This window comes from Anoplopoma fimbria, chromosome 12 (assembly GCF_027596085.1).
Source record: "Anoplopoma fimbria isolate UVic2021 breed Golden Eagle Sablefish chromosome 12, Afim_UVic_2022, whole genome shotgun sequence".
Lineage (NCBI taxonomy): Eukaryota > Metazoa > Chordata > Actinopteri > Perciformes > Anoplopomatidae > Anoplopoma > Anoplopoma fimbria.
The window spans coordinates 23290860-23316236 of NC_072460.1; the positions used below are offsets into that span (position 1 = coordinate 23290860).

Below are 25377 nucleotides of genomic sequence, written 5' to 3' on the forward strand. Positions count from 1 at the left end.
CAGTGCACATACAGGGAGGATGGAGAGAGAGAAAGACAGCTATTCATTTTCAATGCAGAAAAAGTTGGCAACTGGAAGTATAATTTCTCTGCTTGATGAAAAACTGTGAGGAAAAAAAAACCCATTTATCTTCAATTCTGCACAGTTCAGCCTTTGATTTGGCTCATTTTAATCATTATGTGTAATGCGCAAATAAATAAAAAACAGAAATAATAACAAGTTTTGTCATTTTTATTTGAATCCAGACATGAAAATGCAGCAAAAAATACAAGAACAAAGTTCAATGAGCAAAATAAACGAATTAATCTAGCACTGTACTTCTGCACTGTGACTACAGACTGGAGGGGGCACATTGATTGCATTTTCTATGGCACGTACTGCTTTGTTAGGGGGGGACAATACTACGGGTGCTGGAGGTACCACCCTGGTCATGAAGTAAAAGAGGTAACGACGAGTACTGATACAGTGAAATATCACAGGTTCATTGGAATGTAGACAACAACACAAGGCCATTGTACCGTAAATACTAAACAAGTCAAATATCTCACATCACTGGGAGGTACTGCAAGTCACTGTGAGGAAACCAGACTCTCATCAGGAACAGAGGCGTGGATGAAGTCTGATTTTAAAACGATGTTTATCCACTTTGGGAAATTGTCACTTCTTGAAATGTACCATTAAGTATTTAAAACAGGAGCCCAGGATGACATTCCAGTAATCATTTTGTGAGAACAAGGCTCAGGTTTTTAAAACAGAACACTAGATATCTCACGTTGGAACAAAACTTTTCTAATGTTAGACAGAGGAGTGGCAATTTTTCAGGATAGGATCATCAAACTGTAAAAGCTGTGTTAAGTTAATAAATAATTCCCTCTGGATACTTTTGTCATCATTAATTCCCAGGAAAAAAATTAAAGAGTAACAAAAAATTCAGCAAATCATGGCCATTTGTAATTCATTTAGCAATATAAAGCGTCATGACAACCTCTGCATTGAAGCATTAAAAGTCACAGCTCTGCAGGTCCTAAATAGTTCCAAATCCAAAGTTCATGGAGCATAACAGCTTCAACACATCAGCAAAACCACTTTAGATTGTCTTTCACAGTAACAACGACAGCTATGTTTCAAATACACCTTTATTCATGAACATCAAAAATAATGTTATTTACATTGTTGCTTATACATCATATATTTGAAAGATATTTTTCCTCTCGAGTAGTAAAATACTTCAGTCTAGTGCTCAGGCTTACAGTTAAGTGCTCTGTTATTGAGTAAGTTCTGTTATAAGAGATCTGAGGTTCATGCCAAGCCAGTCCCATGTGGTGCAAAGCTGTGCAGCATTTAAATAGGTAACATATCAGTCTGAATTGATCCAATGCACGTGATTATGATCTAATATTCTTAGTCAAATCCTGTGAAAATGCAGTCTGAGGCTTTAATCGCACATACTTATTGATTGCAAAAGCTTTGTCCTACAGCGAAATAACAGGATGAGACAAATGCTCGAAACCTCAGTGTGAAGTTCAGCTACAGCTAAAAGCATCAGCGACAGTTTCCCATACAAGCGTGAGTCCGCATGTCTCTGGCCGTTGTTAACTGCCTGCCTCTTTATGCAACCAGCTTCACATTAACATACAAGGCAGCGTGGACAACAACAGCAGCAGCAGCACGTTAAGAGCTCAGAAGTAGTAATCTGTTGCTGAGTCACTACGATACTGGTAAGACGCTATATATTAACCCAAATAATGGGTTTATAGAACCGTAGAAACAGCACAGAACCAACCAAGGTTAAGTATGGCACATCTTTACATCACAAAGCATAGTGAAACATGGAAAACAGCAAATAAACTCTATGAAAGCAATGACATTTGGTTGATATGCAGACTTTTTTTTTTTTCCACAGAAACAATAGAAATGGGAGCTACAGACGCTTGGAGCCACAAATATGTCTTTTTACCCCTAAAACAGACATAAATTCATCACACATTTCACACCCATCACAACCAAGGGGGCTTGCTAAAAAAGCTGTTGTTAGGACTTGAAATGTACGTATGGTCCCAGTGTACTTAGAGTGATACCAGTGTTGTGCAGGTGTGTGTGTTTGAGAGAACAGGACAAAAAAAGAGAAAGAGATAAATGTGTGTGTAAGAAAGAGATTTATATGTGCTTTATCTCCCAGCTTTACTGCCAGATTTGCCATATTTGTTCCACAAACACACAAGACAAAAGGCAACTATCCTTTAAGGTCTCCACCAAGAGAAAGCTTTAAATACTTTCCCTCTTCTAAAAACAATTAATTTCAGGCAGTTCATTAATCATCTTTTTTCTAATATTGTTGAAGTCTTGGTTAGGAACCGTATTTGGTAAATGGGTGCGTTTGATCATTTGGTCCTCATGTCCAAGGTTTGGTTCATAGATCTATGATTTCACTGCTGACGCTGGCGGAGTCGTCATGTCGGCTGACCTCCAGGTAACTCCGCGACCCCACCGGCCTCCCTGCCCTCCCCCGCACCCTGTCCGAGTCTGGGGTGATGAACGGCCGCGTGTCGTCCACGCCGTCCTCCCCCAGATTCCCCTCCGATGTCCTGGAGGGACGCAGTGACACAGGGCAGGACACTGACGAGGGGACGCTCCCCGTCTCGTTCCCAGCCCACCTGTGACCCTGGTGGGAGGGCGTGGGGGGAGCCGTCACCTGCCTGCTGGGCACGCTGCTGAGAACGCTGCCCCCCAGTGGCATGGAGGACTCTGTCGGGGCCTCGCTGCTATCAGAGAGCATCTCGGGATCACTGTTCCTGCGGAGCCAAGGCCCCTGGCTGACCCCTGACCCCGGGGAGGGGGTCTGTGAGGTCAGGTTCAGAGGGTGAAACAAGCTCCCTCCTCCGAGCAGGTGCTCCCTGTTCAGGGCCGCGTCAATGCTGCGGGTCAGGTCAATGGGAGACGGGGGCCGCAAATCGAACTCATAAAGAGACAGCGAGGTGTCCCGATCCTGATCCAGACTGCCGCTCACTGAGCGCTGCGGAGGCCGACCCAGCGCCTGCAGTCTCAGCAGGGAGCCCGTGGAGCCGTCAGATACGCCTCGTTCCGCCGAGTGGCCCCTGTGGTTTCGTCCCCGGTTGCTGTCTTTGACACAGCGTTGCTGGGCTCCGGCCAGCTCGTGGTTCTGGTTCCTGATCAGACTCTTGCTGATGTCCGCTCCAGGACGCTCCTGGCCAGCCCAGTTGTTAGGCACCTCCCCTGGTGCTCCTACTCCTCCTCCGCCTCCTCCTCCCACCCCGTTACTGTCAGACTTTCGACAGGGTTTCCCCGTCAGGCTCTGGACTATCTTGGACCAGCAGGTGTGTCTTTGAGTGGAGCCTGTAGATTGTCCAGGAGAAGGCTGGTCTCCTGCTGCTCTGCCATCTGGTCCACCTTCCTCCCTTCCATGACAACCTTGAGGCCTCCAGAACACCCAGGAACCCAGGACGAGAAGGGAGAACCCCCAGGCCAGCTCCAGGAGCCGGGCCCAGAAGTGCACCAGCCACCATCCCCAGTTGAAGCGCGTCCAGTTTCCTAGCAGTCCGTAGAGCCATAAGGTGGCATGAACATGCAGCCCACAGCACAGCGACCCCAGGACCGCACACACTGCCAGAACTCTCCCCAGAATCACCCCGACCCTCCTGCTCCCGGTCCAAGCCTTCGTCCTGGCCTCCTCTGGGACCCCAGGGTGGGGAACGGAAGGGCAGCGTATACGCGGGAACACGTAGCAGAGGAAGCCGAGACAGATACCCAGGCCCCAGCAAAGGGACAGGACCTGCAAGGTGACGGGCACCACGGGGGACAGGGCCGGAGAAAGAAGATCCACCGCCAGCAGCAGCGTGCACTGCAGCACCGCCAGCACGGCCACCAGAGGAACGCGCTCCAGAGTGGACGGTAACACGCTCACTCCTGCCACCCTCAAAGCCAGCAGTGCCAGGGCAGCCTGCGCCCACACCAGCAGGTGCAGAGGCAGGTTGTAGAGGGCCGTAACCGCGGGGCGAGGGAGGAGCTTCCGGGTGCCATACGGGTCTATTAGAAAGAGAGCTGCCCTGAGGCCTCCAGCCAGAAACAGCAGAGCGTTGGCGAGCGCAAGAGCCCCCCGATGAGGACAGTTTGCTCCAGGGGACAGGGTGAGGCCGAGGGCCGCCCCGGCGAACAGGAGGAGGAAGAGACTCGCGGAGCCGTAGACATGCAGCTCCCAGGCGAAAGCCAGCGTCCGGCTCAGTTCGCCCCAGTAGAGGAGTGTGCCGTTAGGGGAGGGAGGGTCGCTGGGCGAGGGGGCTGGGTCGGACGTAGATTGGGGGGCTTGGTGAGGATGGAGCAGGTGGATGGAGCGGTTACTCTGAGCAATTCCAGCCTGATGAGTGGGGCTCAACCTTGTTTGGGCGACAGGTACGACACCGGTGGCAAGGAAGGAAGAGGTGCCTACAAAAAGAGAAACAGAGTTTTTAAATACATGAAAACAAAATGGTAAAAGTAAAATTACATGCAAATGCTATTCATTTAAAAAGCAGAAGTAGAAAAGTACATGAATTACTATAAAGAGCCACTAGAGGGGTGTAGCTCACCGTCAACGTCATGGACTTTCAATTCTTCATTGAAACTTTATCAGATTTGCACGGACAAATTGTCCCATGTCTACACATATATATAATATAAATATGAAGACAAGGTCTAATAAAATTGCATCACTTCCTTTTCTCTCTCCTCTCTGCAACTATCAGGTCAGAGTGTCTCATCAGCTGTAGCAAAGTTTCCCAAAACATGGCTTAGTATAGAAATGACAGACCTAAACCACAGACAGCAGAAATGTAGAGATGACACATCACAACATGTTTGTTTTATGTACTAAACCAGCTAAGCATACAGGGTGACGAGAATGTTTACACGTTCAAGCCAAACTCTAATGGAAAAAGAAAATGATGTCCAAAAGGTCATGTAATAACAGTAATAACATGCTCTAAATGTCCACGACGATTAGAATACAATGCCACAAAATCATCCACATTACAATCATTGACTCACGACACTTTGTGCTGTGCAAATCTCCTGGGAATAACTGAATAGTAATTGTTTGGATTAATTGGATAAGATTATGTTATTAGTGAGAACAACTCCATTACGTAACTTCGAACAATGTCACAAAGCAGCCGTGGAAACTCTCTGTTCGAATTTGCAGCGTTATGCAATACATAACTACCTCTTGGACAAGACAACACCTTGGCAGTGTGGCATCTCATGGAGTGCTGCAGGAGTGAGTCCCAAAACCAGGAAATGAGTCAGCGTTTTTCAGGTACTTCAGGTTCTCTTCGTTTCAAAGTCAATGGGTCTTTGGCCTGAGGCTTGAAATAAGGTCGGTTTTGTTCTACAACATAAATTATGTCAGTAAACATCCCACATGTGAATTTTGAAGCTTTTAAGTGTCTTAAAAAAAGGCGGTTGCTATCAAGTGTCTGAATGAAACTACAAAAAGTAATATAAATGTCTTCCTTTACAGCCTTTGATGGGTTTATACTCACGCACATGTGACCGTGGTGCAGTTTGTTTATAGCCTAGCATTAGCTTTTTACTTCTGCACATTGCATTCACTCTTCGACAATCATAAAAGTGGTGTTTATTTGTGAGGATTATCTTGCTGAACCAAACGTAAATAAACTTGTGTTTGTCAAAGAGCTTGTTTTCCTGCAAAAGTCCCATTGGCTTTGTGTCGAGGGAACCGGTGCGACGCTAACCTCCTGGTTGGCCTACAAAAATATGTCATCCCTGCACCACCACATTATCTCGCTCTCATTTGATGCGTGCACACACATTATTCAGTTTGCTCAAGGCACTCCACCTTATCCTCCTGCAAAACCTCGGAAACACCCTAGAGCATTATAATCATGGGGCCATTCATCACTGGGCGCTTTGAGACCTACTCAGATGTAAAGATAAACGTAAAAAAACATGTAGAGCATCATAAACTAACGATGATGATGCATTAAATGGTATAGGGAAAGTATTTTATAGGAAGACAGCAGACACATAAGAAACAGTTGTAGCCAAAGGGTATCTATCTCTAATTACTTCTAAAAAAACTACAACTTTATCTTTTAAACTTGATGGATGGTGGAACAACATGATAAATGGTAAAACACTCAAACCGTCAGCCACTAGGAGGACGTTAAGCCTGTCCTCACCATGTAGAAGACATGCATAAAGCTGACACAACAACTAATGACTCACTCCAACATGTGCCTCACTTCTTGGCTCCCTCCCTCTTATAACAAACACACACACACACACACACACACACACACACACACACACACACACACACACACACACACACACACACACACACACACACACACACACACACACACACACACACACACACACACACACGTTTCACTTTCAGACTCACACAGAATCCAGATCACAGACACACTTCTATATTTATATAAAAGGTATGTTTTACTTCCTTTCCTCAAACTCCTTTTTCATTCCTTCTTACAGGAGCAAGAATCCAGACACATTCCAGATGTTCTGATCACGATTCACAGCTGGACACACTTACCCTTAACCTTGAGTTTTTTCTATTTTACACACTCTGCTTACACTGCTTTACATGTCCACATGGTGCAATTAACAAAAAGAATTAACTTCCTGTTCCAACTTGTATGAAAACACAATCATGTGTTTATGACCCCGTTACAAATGTGGACAGATATATTCATACATTAGGACTACGGATACAGGCAACAAATTAGATGACCACACCTGGAAAGGGGCACTGGTTCAGATATTTTCATCATACTTCAATGCCAGACATCGTTTAAAACAGCTGAAATGATCATTATCATTGGTCCAGGGCCAAGAGCAGCCATACTGAACCAACGTTTGATCCCATCTGTATTAGATGTAATTTTGATCCTGATACTGGGGCATGACGCAAAAGAAAGTTTGACTTCTTAGTATTGAATTCAGATGAAAATACCCAGATCTTCTTCATTATGGGGCCCATGGAGCATGAGCACTAGTGTTTCCTTTAACCCCGCCTCCTAGACCACTGTCCAGCCTCATTCTTTGGCTCTTTCACATGAAAAGAGGAAGAAAAATAATTCAGGTTTCAGCTAAAAATGCATTTGACAACGTTTAGGATCTGATTATTTGTTCCTTGATTCTGGGAAGTGGATTCACGTAAAAAAAAAAAATACGTAACTCAGTGTATATATATATATATACACTGAGTTACAGACGTCTCTTTCCCAATGTAAGTCTATGGTGGAAAATACTTTCTGAGACTCATGACATCACCATTTGGCCACTATGTAAAATTTGCTTCGAAGCCCAGCACTCTTCCTGGGGGTTTGGGCGGAACTCATGCTGCTTTGTTTGACAGAGAAATAGCCGATAGCGCTGCACATAACTAAGAGGAGGACGAGACTGGTGCAAACTCCATATATGGACATGGTTTCGGGTTTAAAAAGTCAGATAACGAGCAGAAAATGATAATCTGCGAATTATGTCGACAGTGGTTGCGTGGGGAGGTAATACAAGTGATCTTTGAATCAACACTCCTTCTGGAATATGAGCAAAGCAAAAGAGTGCATCCTCCTCATACGGGTAGTGAGTCGGTGAGCAAGGAGAAAGGGTTTTGTATTCTTTTATGTTTATCATTGTTTTTTGCAATAAATGTTCTTAATTACCTCTAGGCGAACAATGTGATATGTGTTCTAGTAATACAGTCACAGAAATAGCTGCAATACAGTTGCTGTACCAGTTCTTTACCTCTTCAGGAGCTTTCATTGACGTTTTAGGAAAAACAAATATACCATGATAAATAAACCGTTTTAATCCTAATTATCCTTAATTATAATGCTTCTCTGAAATTCACCACACGAATATTCAACCCTTCCATGAATCAACACAAAATGAAAGTGCTTTGTAGCAGCTTTAAGTTGAAATCCAACATTCTATCTAAAATATGGGACCCCAATAAAACTAATTTGACAAAGACTGATTTTCAACCAATTCTTTCTCGTGGTTTTTAATGTAAAATACTCTTTTTTTCTTCCTCTTCCTTAATTGGTACTATTGTCATTGTTATGATTCATAATATAATCTTTCTAGCCATATTATCCATTTCTGTCCCTCTTTGAGAACATGCTGGCCCTTTCTAGCTTTATGTAATGATCTATGGACCTGGACTGCTCTTGTTTGTGTTCTTACAGAATCATTAAAAAGTGTAATATATAAAAAAAAGATACATAAATAAAGTACAAACGGGTTTTGCCATGGATGCAGGACTTTAATAAGATGACCTGCCAAGGAACCTTTACTTTAAATGTACTCGTGGGAGCCTGAGTGTTTAAAAGTCATTAATATGTTGTTCTGGTGGTTTCTAAGAGACTGGCCCATGAGCCCCATATGTCATGCTTTTTCCTTTTCCATCTACGTTTTTCTCCCCTCCCTTCATCCCGTCTCCGTGCATCTGGTTTTCATTAACGTCCAAACGCCCTGCATTTCTATGCCTGTACCTTTCTTCCATCACACTTTCCCCCGTACCATCTACTCTCTCGTCTGTAATCCCCACTGTCTCTTTTTCAGAAGCCCTATTTTCCTCTCATGTATCTCTTTGCATGGCAGCAATACCCGCCCCCCCTCACCTCCTGCACATTCTCTCCTCCCTCGCTGTGACTACCCCACACAACTACCACCCCACTTTCCATGGAAAAGTGTCTCTGCTTTTTTTCCCCTCCTTTGAAGCCTGTTCCAGACTCTTCCAGTAAAACAAAGTTCCAGCTGCACAAATAATTCCATTTTAAATCATCAGAAGGGATTATAAAGGACACTTCAAAACTAGTCTGATCCGGAGACCTTCATTTCTTACCTGCCCTTGATGACTGTGCAGTTGTGCTGGCTGTGCTTCTGCCCAGTTGTGCTGTTTTGTTTGGTCTACGTGTTGGTTTGGAGGACGTTCTCACAGCCTCCTGTTTAGTAGTGAGCGTACTGGTTGTAGATGCGGTTGTCGCTTGCTGTGTCGTGGCGTCTGCTGGCTGTTCTGCTGGCTGTTCTGCTGGCTGTTCTGCAGGCTGTGACTCTTTTATAGCGGGTTTGGATGATGTAGTAGAAGTAGAAGTATCTCCGACGGTGGACGGAGTGTTCTCTGTCAGTTTACCTAAAGAATGGTGGATAAAGAAACATTTATGACATGGTGTAAAGACTTTGACCTCAACAGCACTTTGCGCTCATGATACAATATATTTGATTTCTCACCTGTTGATACTCCAGTCCGAGGTGTCGCCTGCGTTACCACAGGGGACGTTGGAGCACTGGTCTCAGTCTGTGGCGTCGTGGAGACTTTACTGGCTGTTGTGAGCACAAACAGTTGCGGCTTTGTGGTCCGACTGTCCGGTGGTGTCGTTTTAACATCAGAAACTTTAGATATCGCCGTCTGGGCCTGTGGCTGATACTGAGCCATTCCATCAAAAGCTGTTGACGGAGGAACGGGTGATTCCTCGTTCACGGGCATCACTGTTGGAATGCCACCTGATCCCAACTCCTGCAAATCATCATCCTCTGTATCTTTAAGTAATCTCTCCTCTGGATTTCCTGCCTCCACTGGCTTATCACTTGCAGACTCAGTGACGGAGGGAAAAGCGGGCAGAGAAGGAGTTGAGCCTTTTGTAGTAGCATCGTCCTTTAAAAAAGCCCTGCTGATTGCTAAACTAGCTGTATCAGTCCTGGGCCTGGAGGCAGTGGGTTGAGCTAAAATTGGCCCGCTGCTGAGGTTCTGCGTTGAAAGAGCATTTATAAAAGGTGGAGTGGACTGCTGTGCGGTAGGACGGGGAATTCTTCTCTCCTGATGCGCTGCATTCGTGGTTGTCTGCCTCTCTCGAACTGTAGCTCTGATAGGAACGTCACTACGCCCTCTGGGAGGCAGAGAAGGCCAGAATCTAACGGTCTGCTTGGTAGGTGGAGGTGATGAGTTAACAGGCAGGTCCAGAGAGGAGAACGAGGAGGAGGAGCCAATGATGGTCTGGGCGTCTGTGGGATGGAGGACGGAGAGGAGGAAGCCCAGGAAAAAGAGACACATGGGAGCCATTGTGATCCTCTGAGTGGTGAGTGCCGGTGACTGGTCCCTCTGGCTGTCTGTGTGTCTGTGTGTCACACCATCCTTCAACTGTGATGCTGTTGACAGAGAAAAACAGGTCAGTTTTACATTTCATTTATTTAAAAAATAGCCGAACTTTGGGTATGTTAACCAGGCGGCAACCAGTGTCTTAAACTTTCATTCTCTCTACTGACCATCAGTGGGCGACTCCTCTGGTTGCAAAAAGAAGAAAAAAAGCTAATTTTAGTAGGGTTTTCAATGCAGCGAGGTGATTTTGAAGCGGCCACGCATGTAGTGACGCGGTTTGATGTGATCAGCCCCTTAAAATGTCAACTTCTGGTTGCATAAAATCCAATATGGTGATGGTCAAAAACCAAGATGGCGACCATCGATTTGCCAAACTAGAAGCTTCAAAACTGTAGTCCACAAACCAATGGGTGAAGTCATGGTGGTTACATCCATTTCTTATATAAAATCTATGATGTAAACATCATAAATGCAGTTGCAAGCTATTTCAGCTTTTACAGAATTCTGTTTAGTAGCAACGGTCCACAGCTAATTTAAAATAGTGTAAATCAGTTTGAATTTGCGATGAAGTCTAATTCGAGCAGAGCATGTCGCAGCCTAGCTTTGCTGATTCAGAGGGCAGGTCAGTGAGACTCCCACAAGGTTCCAGCAGCATGACACCGGCGGACACACAGGGTGCGGCGTATGGTTTCAGAATACATGGCACATATGACGCCGACGCACACAGACACAAACAAAGGCAAGAGTTGACCTGTAAGTTACGTAACCATCGAAATGATCAAGTCAAAAAGACAAAACACGAGGAGTCACAGATGGTTGCATTCAGTAGCAGATGGGCGCATAAACTTATTTTTCCCTCACTATCTCTGCCATGAAATGTTCTTTGGATGAATAACACTTTCGTTTCTCCTCCAAAGTTTCCAAGCAGCAGGACTCAGCTCCCAGTTCCTGCTCGTTCTGTTTGAGTCATGGATGCCAGGGGCTGACAGCTGTAGTGTGGTGAAGCTCAGAGGGCCCAGTGACACGGAGAGACCCCCGGGCCCTTCGAGGATTACACAACCCCACGAGTCATCCAGCTATCAAAAAACAAAACTAACCGCTTTTTCTTTTACTATTTGAGCCTCTGACTTACATAAACCTCCCATGTTCACGCCATCCTCTGCCTATGACTCACAGTGGGAGATAACCTTTGGGAACAGCGATGAGCACACTGAAACTTCAGCTGAAACACGAGAAGGAAAGGAACAAAAAAATAAAAATCAGCGCCTATGGCAGAATTCATTCTGCTGCTTATGACTCACCTAAGGTTCATTCACAGCTGCACACCACGGTCGGTGTGTGCATTTCATGCTCGTATAGGATGTGAGTAATCTGTGTGAGCATATGGAAAATAATGCATGTGTGTGTGCACCAAGCAGGAGGTCACATAGCATGCTGCAGGCATGTGAGGAAACTGTAGACTAGTGCAAGACAATCTCTTGCTTTTGAGCTCGTCTTGCATTCGTCAGTGTTTTGTCAACCTGTTTCTCGGTGTTGGTAGTGTTGCACAACAGCAGCTCGACCAAGAGTACAGTAAGAGGTAGTATATCTCAATGTCCACCCACACACAGTAGCCTCAGTGTTTATTTTCCTTCCTGTCTCAACCACCTCTTCTGCTCCCAGTCTAGTCGGCTGTTTGCCAACCCCGACCTCTGATTAATCCCCGCTGTTCCCTTTTTCTTTCTTTTCCTCTTGTCTCCCGTTTAACTGGAGTTGTTTTAACAAGCTGTGTTGAAAGATGGGACTAAAGATGGGCAGATAAGGGTGGATGTAAGAATGCGGAGATAAGACAAAAAACGGGCACGCTCACAGAAGGGATAGGCAGGAGGGGCGGAGAAGACGGAGGAGAAACAGTGATGGTAATGGAGCTGACAGTGGAGGGATACGGCGAAGGGAGGGAGCGAGAGTTGAGTGGATCTTTGACAAAATGAAGACAGAGAGAAGTGGTAAATTCAGAGCCAGCTGATGTAAACTGACAGACAGTAAGAAGCAGAGTATTTGAGGAAAAGATGAAGAGTCACGAGTAAAACTGTGTTTCGGGATTAACAGGTTTTGTTGTGGTCCAAGCACAGATATGGCAGCCCGTCCGGGAAGGCATGCGGAGAAACTGAGCCCGCATCACCTTTTTTTACCGTTGAGGTTAACTGGCAGGTGCGCAGCCTCTGGCAGCCAAAGATAAACAACCCCACTGTTGAGAAATAGCTTTCAGTAAACACACTAGTATCTTGACACATCCATAATCCATCACGCACCACCCTATGTGTCAGAGGGTAGGCAGAAGTGATTAATGAGCCTAAAAAAAAACATTTTTACCAAATAAGATTTAGCCGGAGGAGAGAAAACACTCTGCGGCTGTATTTGAAACGCTGTCAGCTTTAATCCAATCTCCACACATGGAGCCATAAACCCACACACACAGCAGTGGTTCCCCCCCAAAGAAATGTTTTTCTTGACTGGATTTAGACAATTTGACTACAAGTTTCCATTGAAGTGAAACTAATTCAGACTGATTGGCGGCTCCTCTAAGCGGACTGAATTACAGGCCAGGAATAGCCGACCATGTGTGTGTTGTTGGATTTCATTTAGGCGTTCGTACAAAGACCAGATCAGTGTGATCAGCTGGTTTTGGTGTTTGGCTTGGATATAAAACCCAGCATGCTCTCAGCCCACCGTAGAACATCCTCCCCTACAGCCAGAGAGTAAAATACAGACACTCGCAAACAGCACGTCCCTCTGTGACTGTCCAGGGGAAGGAAAGCAGATGGGTGAGTTATCATTTCAGCCCCTCGAGGGCAGAGGGACACACATCATCTCATTTGTACTGGGGTGCGCATTTTGTGCAGATGCCGTCACTGTCTCCTGCACAATACGCTCTTTATCCAGAGCAGGAAATACCCACGCATAATACCCACTAGTTACAGCAGCCGGCTACAATCTGAAGATTACTATAAACTCCTAGCCCACAGTGTAGACCTGCTGGTTACACAATCACATGAGTCAGTGCAGCAGCAGCTGTTTCTAATCAGTTAATCGGTGCAGGACTGATGTCATGTCTACATTGATGTATTAATATGTCCGGCGAATGTCCGTCTATGTTACATAAAGAAGCGGACAGAGGGAGTGGAGTTTTTGGAGAATCTCCCTCTTTCTTGCACATGCTCTTCTCTCTTCCACGCCACATTCCAGACATCCTGGCAATGCAACATTTCCATTAATTTTGGGATGAACAGCGGCTGGTTTAATGTCTCCATTTGGGCTGGGTATCACACCCTCATACGTCTTTGGTTATAAACAGAATGTGTCCAAAGCACAAAGTATGGAAAACCAACGAATAGTGAAAGACGCCATTGAATGTCACCATTGATTGTAATCAGATATTTCCTGATTGAAATCACATTTATTCAGACATTTAACAGCTGCTTGCAGAATTTGACAGCTGTGCCTTCTTTTGGTTTTGCAGAAAAAACATGTTCATATTCCTTAAAGAAAGATATCAAAACAAGTAGCGTTCACTATTATCAGTGTTGAAACAGGACAGTCTGCAGCCATGTGAGGCTGTGCTTTTCAGCCAAATGCTAACATCGGCGTGCTAACATTCCCACAACAACAATGCAAACTGGATGTTTACCATGCTAACATTTGCTCATAAACACATTGTGCAGCTGAGGTTGATGGACATGTCTTTAGCTTAAACAGGAATGTCTGCACAACATTAAATGGTAAATGAATCCATAACTGTTGAGATATTTCAGTCAAAACTGGTGGTAGCGACTGAGCGACAGGCCAGAACGCCGTGTCTTTGAACGAGCGTCCAACACCTGAGATGACTCATGGTATCCAATGTCAAGGTGGCTCTCTAATGACCAGGATTTCACAGTCAAAGTCACCCATGACTCATCTGAGAGGAGGAGCTCGTTAATGGATGACAGGGACGAACATGAGTGGAGGAAGAAGGAAAATAAGAAAAGATACAATTCTTTTTCCCAAAAAATAGACACCAAATATTAGCCAGAGAGGTACAGAAAACAGGGTTTCTGCAGTGACAGTGAAGATGGACAGAACGAGACTAGAATAAACCAGCTCAGAGCGGTTTGTCCTCAACTCAACAGAGCTGTTAAGCATTTCTTGCCATGCAGATGTGTAACTTGTTAGCACCGCGCCTCGTAGAGAGGGAGGGAGGTGAGACTGTGAAGCAGTGTATGTGTGTGAATTTGTGTGTACGTGAGACATAGGGAGAGGAAAATAGTGAGGGGTGTGGGGTGTGAGTGGGGGGGTGAGGGTGAGGGAGTATGTGCGGTTATGCTGGTATGCGGGTAGTGGGGGGAGGTCGCTGGTTTTGACCGTTAAAAAATTCCACACCTTGAAATAACATATGGATATGCAAACAGCTCCCACAATATTCACTTGTTTATTTAAATTACACATATACCATGTTAAAATAAATGAATGCTGTTCAGTTTTAAAAGAAGTTGATTTATATATATATATATGAGCTCTCCAAAAAATGCATTATAGATTCTCCAACACGTTTTCCAGGCAGTCCCCTCTGCCTCAGACTAAAGCTGTCCATTTAGCTCTTAACACAAACCAACTTCTGTTAAAGATGCCTCTCTCGTGGCGCCCCACTGCCTTGTGAGGGAGGGAGGGGGTGGGGGTGTCAAAACTCCACTGGGGCAACCGCCCACACAGCTGGGGTCACGCCAGAGGAAGAGAGGAGGCTCCAGAACCAATCGAGGATGCGTTTGATCCCTATTTGAAACGGACGTCCAGCTTTAAAAAAAATAAAATGCTGAGCCCGGCAACATCTTTGACTGATGTTCCGCCTTCATGCGAGCCAGAGATCAAAGGTCAGCCTTTAAGGGTGAGGCCCTTTAGCAGCTCTGTGACTCCACCACACACACACACGCTGCACTCGATGGGGGTAAAACACGGGCTACAAATATTGACATATGACAGGTGACAGAAGGTTTACCGTCCTTTGCTCACATTGTCTGCACAGATTCGGTAAATAACTGTGAGTATATTCAAATTAGCACTCGCACACTCCCTCCAGAAAAAAACACACCATGAGAGATAGCGAGTCTGTTGACCGATTGAAACAACTGCCAAACCACGCCAAGCCACAAAACACTCTCAGGAAGAAGAGATAACAGAGGAGTAAACAGTTTGCCTGCTAAAAGGAGTGAACCGCAGCTCCACTTCAACCACGACACTCTCACTTTGTTACAGCTGGATGCAATAAAAATCAACTGCTGTGTTAAGTGGGGTGTTGCGTGGCAGGGGCTGAATTTACAGACACATTGTATGTATATTAAAAAATAAAGTAGACCCTATTATTTTGTGCATAAAGGTCCATGTTGCATATTTACAACTATATAAATAACTTAATAGTGCATACAAACAACCAAAAAGATCCAGCTTAGGAACAGATCATGTCTTAGTGAGTTTGTGTTTCACTGATATAGGCTTTATAAAGGCTTTAAATATCTTTATTTTCCACTGTTCTGGGACGTTTGTTATGTCTGCTGACGTATTATTTAACTGTACTACCAGTTTAAAACTCTGTTGTTGTTGTAGTTTTTTTACAACATAAGCCATTGAACTAAGCCATTTACAGCCTACTCAACACTTTGGCATGCAGCCGTGGATCATCCAGTGTCCTGTTACACCCTTTTACTCTCCTTTAATACACTTTCTTCTATGGAACCACACTATCAAAACAGACAATGGGGTTAAATCTCCTCTTGAGCTGCTTAAAAATTGGATGGCGTCCCTTCTTCTTCTTTTTTCTTTTCAGGGTGTGCTGTTTTTCTTCTGAATTGGAGTCGTATGGCTGCTCTGCGTAACATCCAGTAGCACTTTTTGGAGCAGCCCCATCTCTCTCTCCCTCTCTCTCCCTTAATTTGCCCTTTTTCCCCTCAAACACTGATGAGGAACAGGTGAATCCAGATCCTCTAGTAGTGTCGCAGCCCTGCCTACATGTTGAGGTTGGAACACCCTGTAAACACCCACCCACACACACACACACACACACACACACACACACACACACACACACACACACACACACACACACATGCAGAAACAAACAACACCTGCCAGTGTGGGCCAAGTGGAGACATAGTACCCACTTGTTGCTGTTTCTGCAAACTTATTTACACTTTACACTTCCCTGTTATATTGTGGCACTTAGGTTTGACATGCAAATAGTTGAATTGCCTGAAGTGGACAGACTATAATTTTAAGAGTATTAAGAGTCAAAAACATAAAAACATTTTTGTGTAAAATGCAATTACATAAATGAGTAATACATGTTTGACTTTATAGGTGAGGTCCTGTGTACTTATTAAGTCACACCCTCACAGTTTTTTCATTTAATTTAAGAGATTTAATACATATTTAACTAAATAGAGCAGCCATATGACGCTATGACGTTAGATATATAATATATATAATATAATATAATATCTAAAAATCCCATTCTGACGTTATCTACCGATGGTCACGACGTTAACATGACGTCTCCAAATGACGCACTCCGTCCGACGTGAACCATTAAAGGCAACAACGCACACACACCAGTAAGTAACCAGGTTATAAAGGTAGAATACGTGAGGAAGCCGGGTTAATATATACATATATATATATACATGTATATACACACAGCCTGCACAGGTAGAGTCTCACTGCGCAAAGCCACCGCCGCATAGCCTCACCTGTCTCTGCGGCAGACAGGACTAGGACATCCCGGGTGAGCCAGGACCAGGAGAGGTGTAGTGTTAGTCCCGGTGCACCGCTTCTCTGTTCTCTGTTTACGCACAGAGAGCCTTGTTCCGCTGCCAGCTCTCAACCATGAACCAAGAACCAAGAGCTACTGAGCTACTGAGCAGATGAACCTCCTCCAGCCGGTCCATCTCTCTCTCTCTCTCTCTCTCTCTCTCTCTCTCCTCCCTCCCTCTTTTTCCTGAACACGATTTCCTACCTACCGTCTGTTACGCAACAGCAGCAATCCTGCCTGCAGTTACAGTCTGAGCACCATAGAGGCCTACCTGCTTTCTCTTTTTTTTTTTTTTTTTTTTGTGCCCAGTAGAAAATATGACGACACAGGCATTGACATCATCAGGCAGCATGCAGTGCCACTATCCACTATCTTTATTTATTTATTTATTATTCTAAGCTGAGTTGCACTGTCGCCTCACAGCAAGAGGGGCCTAGGTTACAGTCATTTAATAATAATAATAATAATTAAGCCTTTATTAGTCCCACAATGGGGAAATTATTTCTCTGCATTTAACCCTTCCCGGAGGAGCAGTGGGCTGCAATGAAGCGCCCGGGGAGCAACTTGGGGTTAGGTGTCTTGCTCAAGGACACCTCGGCATGTTGCCGGTAGAGGGGTTTGAACCACCAACCTTGTGGTTACGGGACAAGCGCTCTACCTCATGTGCCACAGTAGCAGACGCTTTTATCCAAAGCGACTTACAATCAGTAGTATATTACATATCATTCACCCATTCACACACTGATGACAGGCTACCATGCAAGGTGCCACCATCAGACTCTAACTAACATTCATCATCCAGTCCACACCGATGGCAAGCCTTCGGGAGCAACTTGGGGTTAAGTGTCTTGCCCAAGGACACATCGACTGCCGAAGCCGGGTATCGAACCACCGACCCTCTGATTGGAGAACTACCTTGCTCTCCACTACGCCACAGCCGCCCTAGGTTCAATTCCCAGGCCAGACAACCTTCTGTGTGGAGTTTGCATGTTCTCCCCGTGTCAGCGTGGGTTCTCTCCGGGTTCTCCGGCTTCCTCCCACAGTCCAAAGACATGCAGCTTAGGTTCATTGAAGACTCTAAATTGCCCGTAGGTGTGGATGTGAGTGTGAGTGGTTGTCTGTCTCTATATGTCAGCCCTGTGACAGACTGGCGACCTGTACCCTGCCTTCGCCCATTGACAGCTGAGATCGGCTCCAGCACCCCTGCGACCCTTAACTGGATAAGCAGGTTACGGAAAATGAATGAATGAATGAATTATTCTAAGCTGCACAATTAAGCTGCAAAAATGTGGGTGGGAAAGGGGTGTGAGGTAGGGGAGACAGGTGAGGAGAGGCACCTGACCTTTTTGTTTGTTTGTTTGTGGGCAGTGTGGTGCAGCAGCAGCAGACAATGAGCTGGAGAACAGAGCTTTGCACGAAATTCTACCCTCCCTCGCCTCACCCCCGGTTCAAGCCAGCCCCAGAGCCAAGATCACACTGTTTCCTCATGCGGCACCTTGGCTCAGTGCCTCCCCTCTTTTATCCCTCCCCCATCTGATTCTCTCTCTCTCTGTTATACACAAACACAACACTATCGTTCGGACATGCTGTTGAGGCTGCAGCTCTGACCCGATGGACCCCCCCCAGGACATTACATAGCTCTGTATAGAGACTCTCACCAGCAGCAACCACCTCACTCTGTATCATTATTCCTCCCTCCTTCATCACTCTCATTAGATTGTCTTCACAGTACGGTCCTAAAATAACCTGTGCAGCTCAGAGGATTGTCCTAATGCCATTACATTACTACTGAGCCAGCAGCAGGGACACCGAAAGGTTGGGCCAGCGAGGAGTAATCCCGTTATTGCATATGGATTAGAATTAGTAATATTTTCTACAGGGAAAATGTGATCAAACCATACATATTTATACGCCCGCCAAATAAATAAGCATGGATGTTGAGTTTTTTGTCATGTCATTTGGTTTATTACCAGATGCACCTCTTATCGGCTGTACTCTCAGCTACCTAGTGCAGTGTTTATCATATTTTCATATTAATGGATGTTATCCAGTTATGTGATGCTAAAGAGATTACTGTAATCTGATTTACCAGAAGGGGTTCTGATTCATAACCACTTCAAACGATGCAAAAAGGCACTGGTGAGTCTTCCCTCTAGCACAGGTGCCTTTTACTCCTTGTTTAAAGTAACTGAGCCGGACGTTAAACTGCTTATGAAACAGTATGTGTTTAATACTGATGTATCAATATGACCTAAATAATTAAACAAGACCATCAGTTAGATTGTCTGGCTGGCTCTATATAGTCATTTGTAATGCTTGTCATCGGTGCCAACGGGTTGGATTCCACTCAAAAGCAGATGAAATCATGCAGGTTCACCAGAAAACTCCTTTTTGCAGCGAGCAGCCCACCAGATCCAGCAAATCCTTCTCTGACCAGGAGGTTCTGCCGGTCCCCACTGGGAGCCAACATCGACACCAAGCTGCAGGAAACCCAGGCCGTATTGCTGGGCTCGGTCAAGTGGAGGGAGGCACCGGAGAACCAGAACCAGGACTAAGACGGGAAGACTTTCAGACCCCTGCTGCAGTTAAATTTGAGGTTTTCTTAAAGGACTCTGGGACTCGGAAAGACTACCACTTTCGTTCACAGGGACTGCTAAAATCAACACAAAAAATGAAGGAAACACATTCTCATTCCAATTCCGAGTATTTCAGCGCAGTAAATAAGTGGTTAATGTTATTAATTCAAACCAAAAAGACACAGGTTCAGGCTACAAAACCACTTGGTTAGGTTTAGGAAACACATCATATTTGGGCTTTAAATAAAACGTAACATTAGTACAGCAAACATGTCCCAAACATCACTAACGTTACTTCAAAACAACTCCGGTTTCTTGCTAAAGGGCGCCTTGTGTGTGAGACGGCGAGTGGCATGGCGTGGCAAAGCTTCGGTATTTGACCAACTAGGAATGTAAACTGGCTGTGTTCAAACAAAAGAGAGAAGTGCAGTATTTGAACTTTGGTTGTGCCGTGGTGCTTTAATGAAAAGAAAATTGACCTTTATTTCAAATGAAATTAATCAACTTTGGCCATATGTCCCAGTTTTCAACAGTTTTCTGAATAAGTCTTAATGCAAGTGTTAAACATAGTTTTGATGAGCATTATGTAGATGACTGTTTATCAGGACAGAAAGAGAAGCCTCTCCGGGCGTTGTCATCCCAAAGCACAAGCATCCATTTTTTTTTTTCTTAAATCTGATTTTGACACTCTGTTTTCTCATTTAAAATTGAACAATTCAAAATTTCCTTAGAACTGAGAATAAAATAAACCCAAAATACAACTAAATTACAAGTATGTAGTGCCTTTTACTGACAGCTTTTGATTCATATGTGGAATTTTTAGCGTGCTTTAAATAACGTGAGAAGGGCGTGGTATTTAAAGCTTGCTAAATGAACAAACTCTTAAAAGGGAGGGAGTTGGTCTGACACATGACGTACACGTAAAACCACTCCCGCCATCCCTCACCCCTCACTGTGGATAGTGTTTCTATACCATCTTTGTCCAGGAATGCGCTGAAGACATTCCACTTAGTCATTTGAATTGATCCTGGTCTGGAGCTTTGAAATTTAACTCCGGAGCAGACGGAACTGCTTCTTCCTCCAGATCTATACGGCATCGAACCGTAATCACGGCCAGCCAAGTGGGGATCATATCAGATGGTAGAAGGCGTTCATTTTTCACAATAAAAGCCTCTTGTATTAAGAACAGTCATCCGCAAAGATATGAGGCAGATGAAATACTTTTGTTTCGCTCAGTCTCTCTCTCTATGTGGCTTTCCCCTCACCCTTTGGTTGTCTAGACACCAAAGAAATAATCTCCCCAACTCCGGGCCCCAAAGACGGACTTCCATGTGGGGACTGCCCCCCCCCCAAAGCTCCCCTCAAGGCTGCCTCCCCTCCAGCAGCATTGGGTTTCACCACATCCAAGGTGAATCAACACAACTCTCTTTAAATTTTATCCATCTTAGGTATTGTATCTGATATCGTTATATAATACATCTGTTACCATTCAGGAATAATAACATCCATCATTTTAAGTAGTAGGCAGAGTGTGGATGTGTATGGAGACCATTTTTGGGCTCAAACCTGCATGGAGCCTGGATATGAAAAACGGGATCAAATTCTTTTAAATAAACTGATATAATAATTTTATAATAACACTATTTTTCAAAAAGGTTTAACCCTATGACAGATTAGTTTTAACATAAATGGCAACATGGTTGTAACAATACCGTAACTGTTATTTGTTATTATCATTAATCAAATTATTGAATGTAATATCTTAATAAATTCCTATATTTTACATAAGTTTAAATAAATGTGCATACACAGTTATCTATGATCCCAATAGCAAACATATTACTGAATTTACACATTTTAGAAAATGTCAACTAAAACTAAACATTATAAAAGGTAGAATATAACCTTCTATTTATATATATATATATATATATATATATATATATATATATATATATATATATATATATATATATATATATTTCTATCTATCACGATTATAGGTAATTTTGCAAACTACTGCCCAGGACTGCTTTATGGAGATGTGAATTTTTGCATCATTCTTGCACCAGCGTGATGATTCGTCAGGCATTTAATTAACTGGAATAGCCAAAAACAGAAATAACAGTTTTTCTCATGACTTTCCAATTTTTTTACAATATCGTATATATATATATATATATATATATAATATATGGAATATACATATGGCTATATATATAAATATATGGAAGAGACATTGGCTACATAATGATTTTCTGCATATCACACACTCTTGATTTTTTCCACACATACACACACACTCACATATGACTTGGCAATTAGGTCCCCTACATCTCACTAGGACAACTCATCTACGAAAAAAACCACCTCTCACATTCTGTTACTCGGAGAGAAATAAAAGGAATCTTGCACATCTGCACATCTGGAAATAGACAAGAGACCTTTCCCTTTTTGTTTTGTTTGGCCCTCCAAAAAGTGGCGCCCCCTGGTGCCTGCGGGGAGATATGAAGACCTCTTAGATAAAGTAGATAAGAGGAGAGATGTCCTTTCAACTGAATCATTCCCGAGGCCATGATACAAGCTGAGAGCCATCTCTTACATAACGTGCAGGCCGCTGTTGTGTTGTTTGAGTCTTTGTGTGTCAACTTGCATGTGCACATTGCTTTTTTCTTTAAGATTCATGTCCCCACTTCGAGCACTCTTTCACCTCTCCCTGGCTTTAAAAAAAAAAGAAAAAGAATATTCCTCGTCTCAGCTCTATTTTTACCCTGCTTTTCTTCTTCTCTGTGACTCTGCCCTGAAGCTGGGCCCCAGCTTCTGTCCGGCTCGACTGAGAGCGTGGATGAAAGCTGACTCACACACTTCATTATCACGCACGGCTGCACAAACTTCCACAAATAAATGTTGTCTATGGATGAAACATGCACGGTCAGACACACACACACACACTCACACAGATGCAGCAACGACACACATGATGCACCTGCTCACATACGCCAACATGTCAGAAAATAGGCCTTTCAAACTAGGGCAAGAAGGCTGTTGGATACATGCACTCTGTCGCCACATTTTACAATGATTCCTCATTGCCGTACGGGGACAGTATTAGGTCAAACACCCCTAGAGACATGTTCATGTTGTCACCAGAGACAGTCACGTAACCCCAAGCAGTGACAGCAGATAACTGCAATCCCTGCTATAAAAGAGCAGCTGACACAGTCAACTAACGCCTATAAACATACAGACCGTACGGCAGCTTTGTGCGGTCCGACAGACGCACTATTTTGAATGCACACGAAGAAACACAACACACCATTTTGGTGTCCTATGACCTTTTCAGACATGCAAGCAGATGCCATGACGTGTTGGTGAACTGTGTAACAGGAACCGGGGGGGCTTGGCAGAAAGCGTTCACCCCGGGGGAATTTGTTGTTCTGATATTTAAATTAAAAATATTTTTTAAAAGCAAATAGCCCACTTTAAGGCGTATTGTTTTTTTTTATATTTATCCTCCAATGCATACTGCCACCTAGAGGCCTCTTTTGGCAACATTAAGAGGGAGTGAGAGACAATATGACACTTTCAGTTGGCTTGATAGTATTTTCTCTCACAACTTTATTATAAAAGTGAGCTGAATTATTACTGTAGTAGTGAACTCACAGAAAAGTAGACAAAGAAGAGGTCACAATAAACAACATAAACACATCTAAATATAAACCCTGAGAATCTTTTGACAATAATTAGTTTTATACCATGATTATTATAGTGTTTGTATATTTTTTTAAGTGAAGCTATGGTTGGTGTTGTAATCTGATGTGAGTCCTGATGTAAGAAGCTTGTTTATCTCTGGAGTTCAGCACAGAACAGCACCTAAAAAACGATAAATACAAACATGGTTATAGCAGACGGACGGTAAGACACATGACAGAAACTCACTGACTGGTAACACTCACCGCCTGTGCCCAACCAGCATGAGAACCCCACAGGTTTCTGAAAAAATCCCCTGTGCACAAATATTACAATTGATTGTGTTAAGGATTAAAGAGAACCACTATTCAGCGTGTTCACAATCACATTGAACATACTACTGATGAGGTGCATGAATACTGACCAAGATCTCTGTGAAGTTTTTCTGTGATGCTCTTTTGTCCGTTGCCAGGTGCGTCGCTGTAGTCGCGTTTAGCAATCTGCCACACGTGTGTGTCAATGGGCACGGCCTCTGTCTTATCCAGGGACATCAGACATACACAGTTTGCCACCTACAGGGAGACACAGCATTGATTACATGTTGCTGTTACAAGTTCACCAAAAATATAAGAGGCTGCTCTACCTTGGGGCCAACGCCGGGGAGAGCACGCAGAGCATCTCGGGCCTGCAGATACGGGATGCTGCGTAGACCTTCGAACCACTGGGTGTCCAAAATCTTAGCCGCGCTCTGCTGAATGAACCGAGCCCTGTATCCAAAACCCAGATCCTTGAGACGAGCTTCTACGCTGTTGTCTGCAAATTAAAGTGTAAAAAAACAGTTATGACTAAAATGTATGGTGAACGTGATTCTCATCAATGACATGCAATGTGTTTCTTTCTATCATGAAAATGAAGCAGAAATACAAACCTCCTGGTTAGATTTTCTACCATTGATCCACTCACACTTCAGTAAAAGTGCAGGGTGAATAATATCATTGGGGACCCAAGAGACCTGTTGCAGTTGTGAACGCTGCCCCACTGATACTAACAAAGATTATAAACAGTACAGGATAAGAGAATATAGTACCTGCGAGCGCAGACACTGAAGGAAAGTTGTGGTAAGAGGTTTCATCCAGTTTGCACAGCGGGTCGCCCAGAGCCTGACACATCCTCTCCACCATGCCATGGACACGAGAGAGTTTGTTGTTGGGGGTGCAAATGATGGAAAACAGACATTCAGTGGGGTCCTGACGCAGCATTCGCACACCTGGGGAGAGACCAAAAAAATACATTTAAGGCACATTTCATAAAATAAATATTGGCTCTGTCATTACTTTCAGTGTAATAACAAGTGGTATCATGCACACACACACACACTGACCTGTGAAGTTGCCTGCAATGTGCTGAAAGTGGGGGTCTGCTGCTCCCCATTTGTTGTACAGATCCCCCATATCAACATTCAGCTGGAAGTAGTCTCTCAGCATCTCCTCTTCCTCCTGCACTGGAGTCACAGCCACCGGCTCCTCCTCCTTCTTCAAAGCTCCTTTGAATCTCTTCTTTGACTTGTTTTCCACCTGGAGAGGAACACCAGCCCTCCTCTTCCTGCCCCTGGCCTCACCCTGCCTGTCTGACCTTTGGTAAACATGGTACCAGAGAGTGTCATCTGTCTGAGTCAGAGTCCAAACTCGTCCTCCCATCACTCCAGTCCAGTGGCCTTCTGCGGTTTCTCTCCAGCTGTGGGATGAAAATGTGTCAATACAAAGTGTCATACGAGGATGTAAACTGTATTAGGTCTATGCGGAAACTCCCCTGTTGATTATAATGATGACAGACTAGCGTTACATCTGAGTTAGACTTATAATTACCGGAAAGATTGTCCACAGGTGAGAGTGAGATCCAGACGCAGCTCGGACCTGGTACAGGCCAGAGATCTCCACAGTTCTGCCCCTGATGACAGCACCAAATGTTCTGACATAACTAAAAGTAACCCCGCTGTCTGTTTATAAGTGAAAACAAGCGTACACTGACCCACCACAGATTTCCGGCACTATCAAAACTCGTTGTGTGAGCCAGTGTCAGTGGGGAAACTGGAAACACAACTTCAGTGTACGTAGTGTGAGGGCGTTTCATGTCAGGCTCACATGTAAAACAGT

General features: G+C 44.2%; 2 protein-coding genes across 2 annotated transcripts; both read right to left on the bottom strand.

Annotated features, from left to right (window-relative positions):
- Positions 1-234: 234 nt before the first annotated feature.
- Positions 235-18644, bottom strand: LOC129099515 (proline-rich transmembrane protein 3). The gene is made up of 5 exons (XM_054608768.1): positions 18617-18644; positions 16897-17025; positions 9277-10191; positions 8891-9178; positions 235-4440 (listed from the first exon to the last, which is right to left on the bottom strand). Exons 1-5 carry the CDS (start codon positions 18642-18644, stop codon positions 2411-2413), a joined length of 3390 nt encoding a protein of 1129 aa, XP_054464743.1. The 3' UTR covers positions 235-2410.
- A 4536-nt stretch (positions 18645-23180) lies between these two features.
- Positions 23181-25262, bottom strand: LOC129099576 (N-glycosylase/DNA lyase-like). The gene is made up of 6 exons (XM_054608859.1): positions 24606-25262; positions 24312-24491; positions 23868-24037; positions 23649-23796; positions 23491-23540; positions 23181-23407 (listed from the first exon to the last, which is right to left on the bottom strand). The coding sequence occupies exons 1-6, from the start codon at positions 24991-24993 to the stop codon at positions 23378-23380; spliced, it is 966 nt and encodes a 321-aa protein (XP_054464834.1). The 5' UTR covers positions 24994-25262; the 3' UTR covers positions 23181-23377.
- Between the last annotated feature and the right edge of the window lie 115 nt (positions 25263-25377).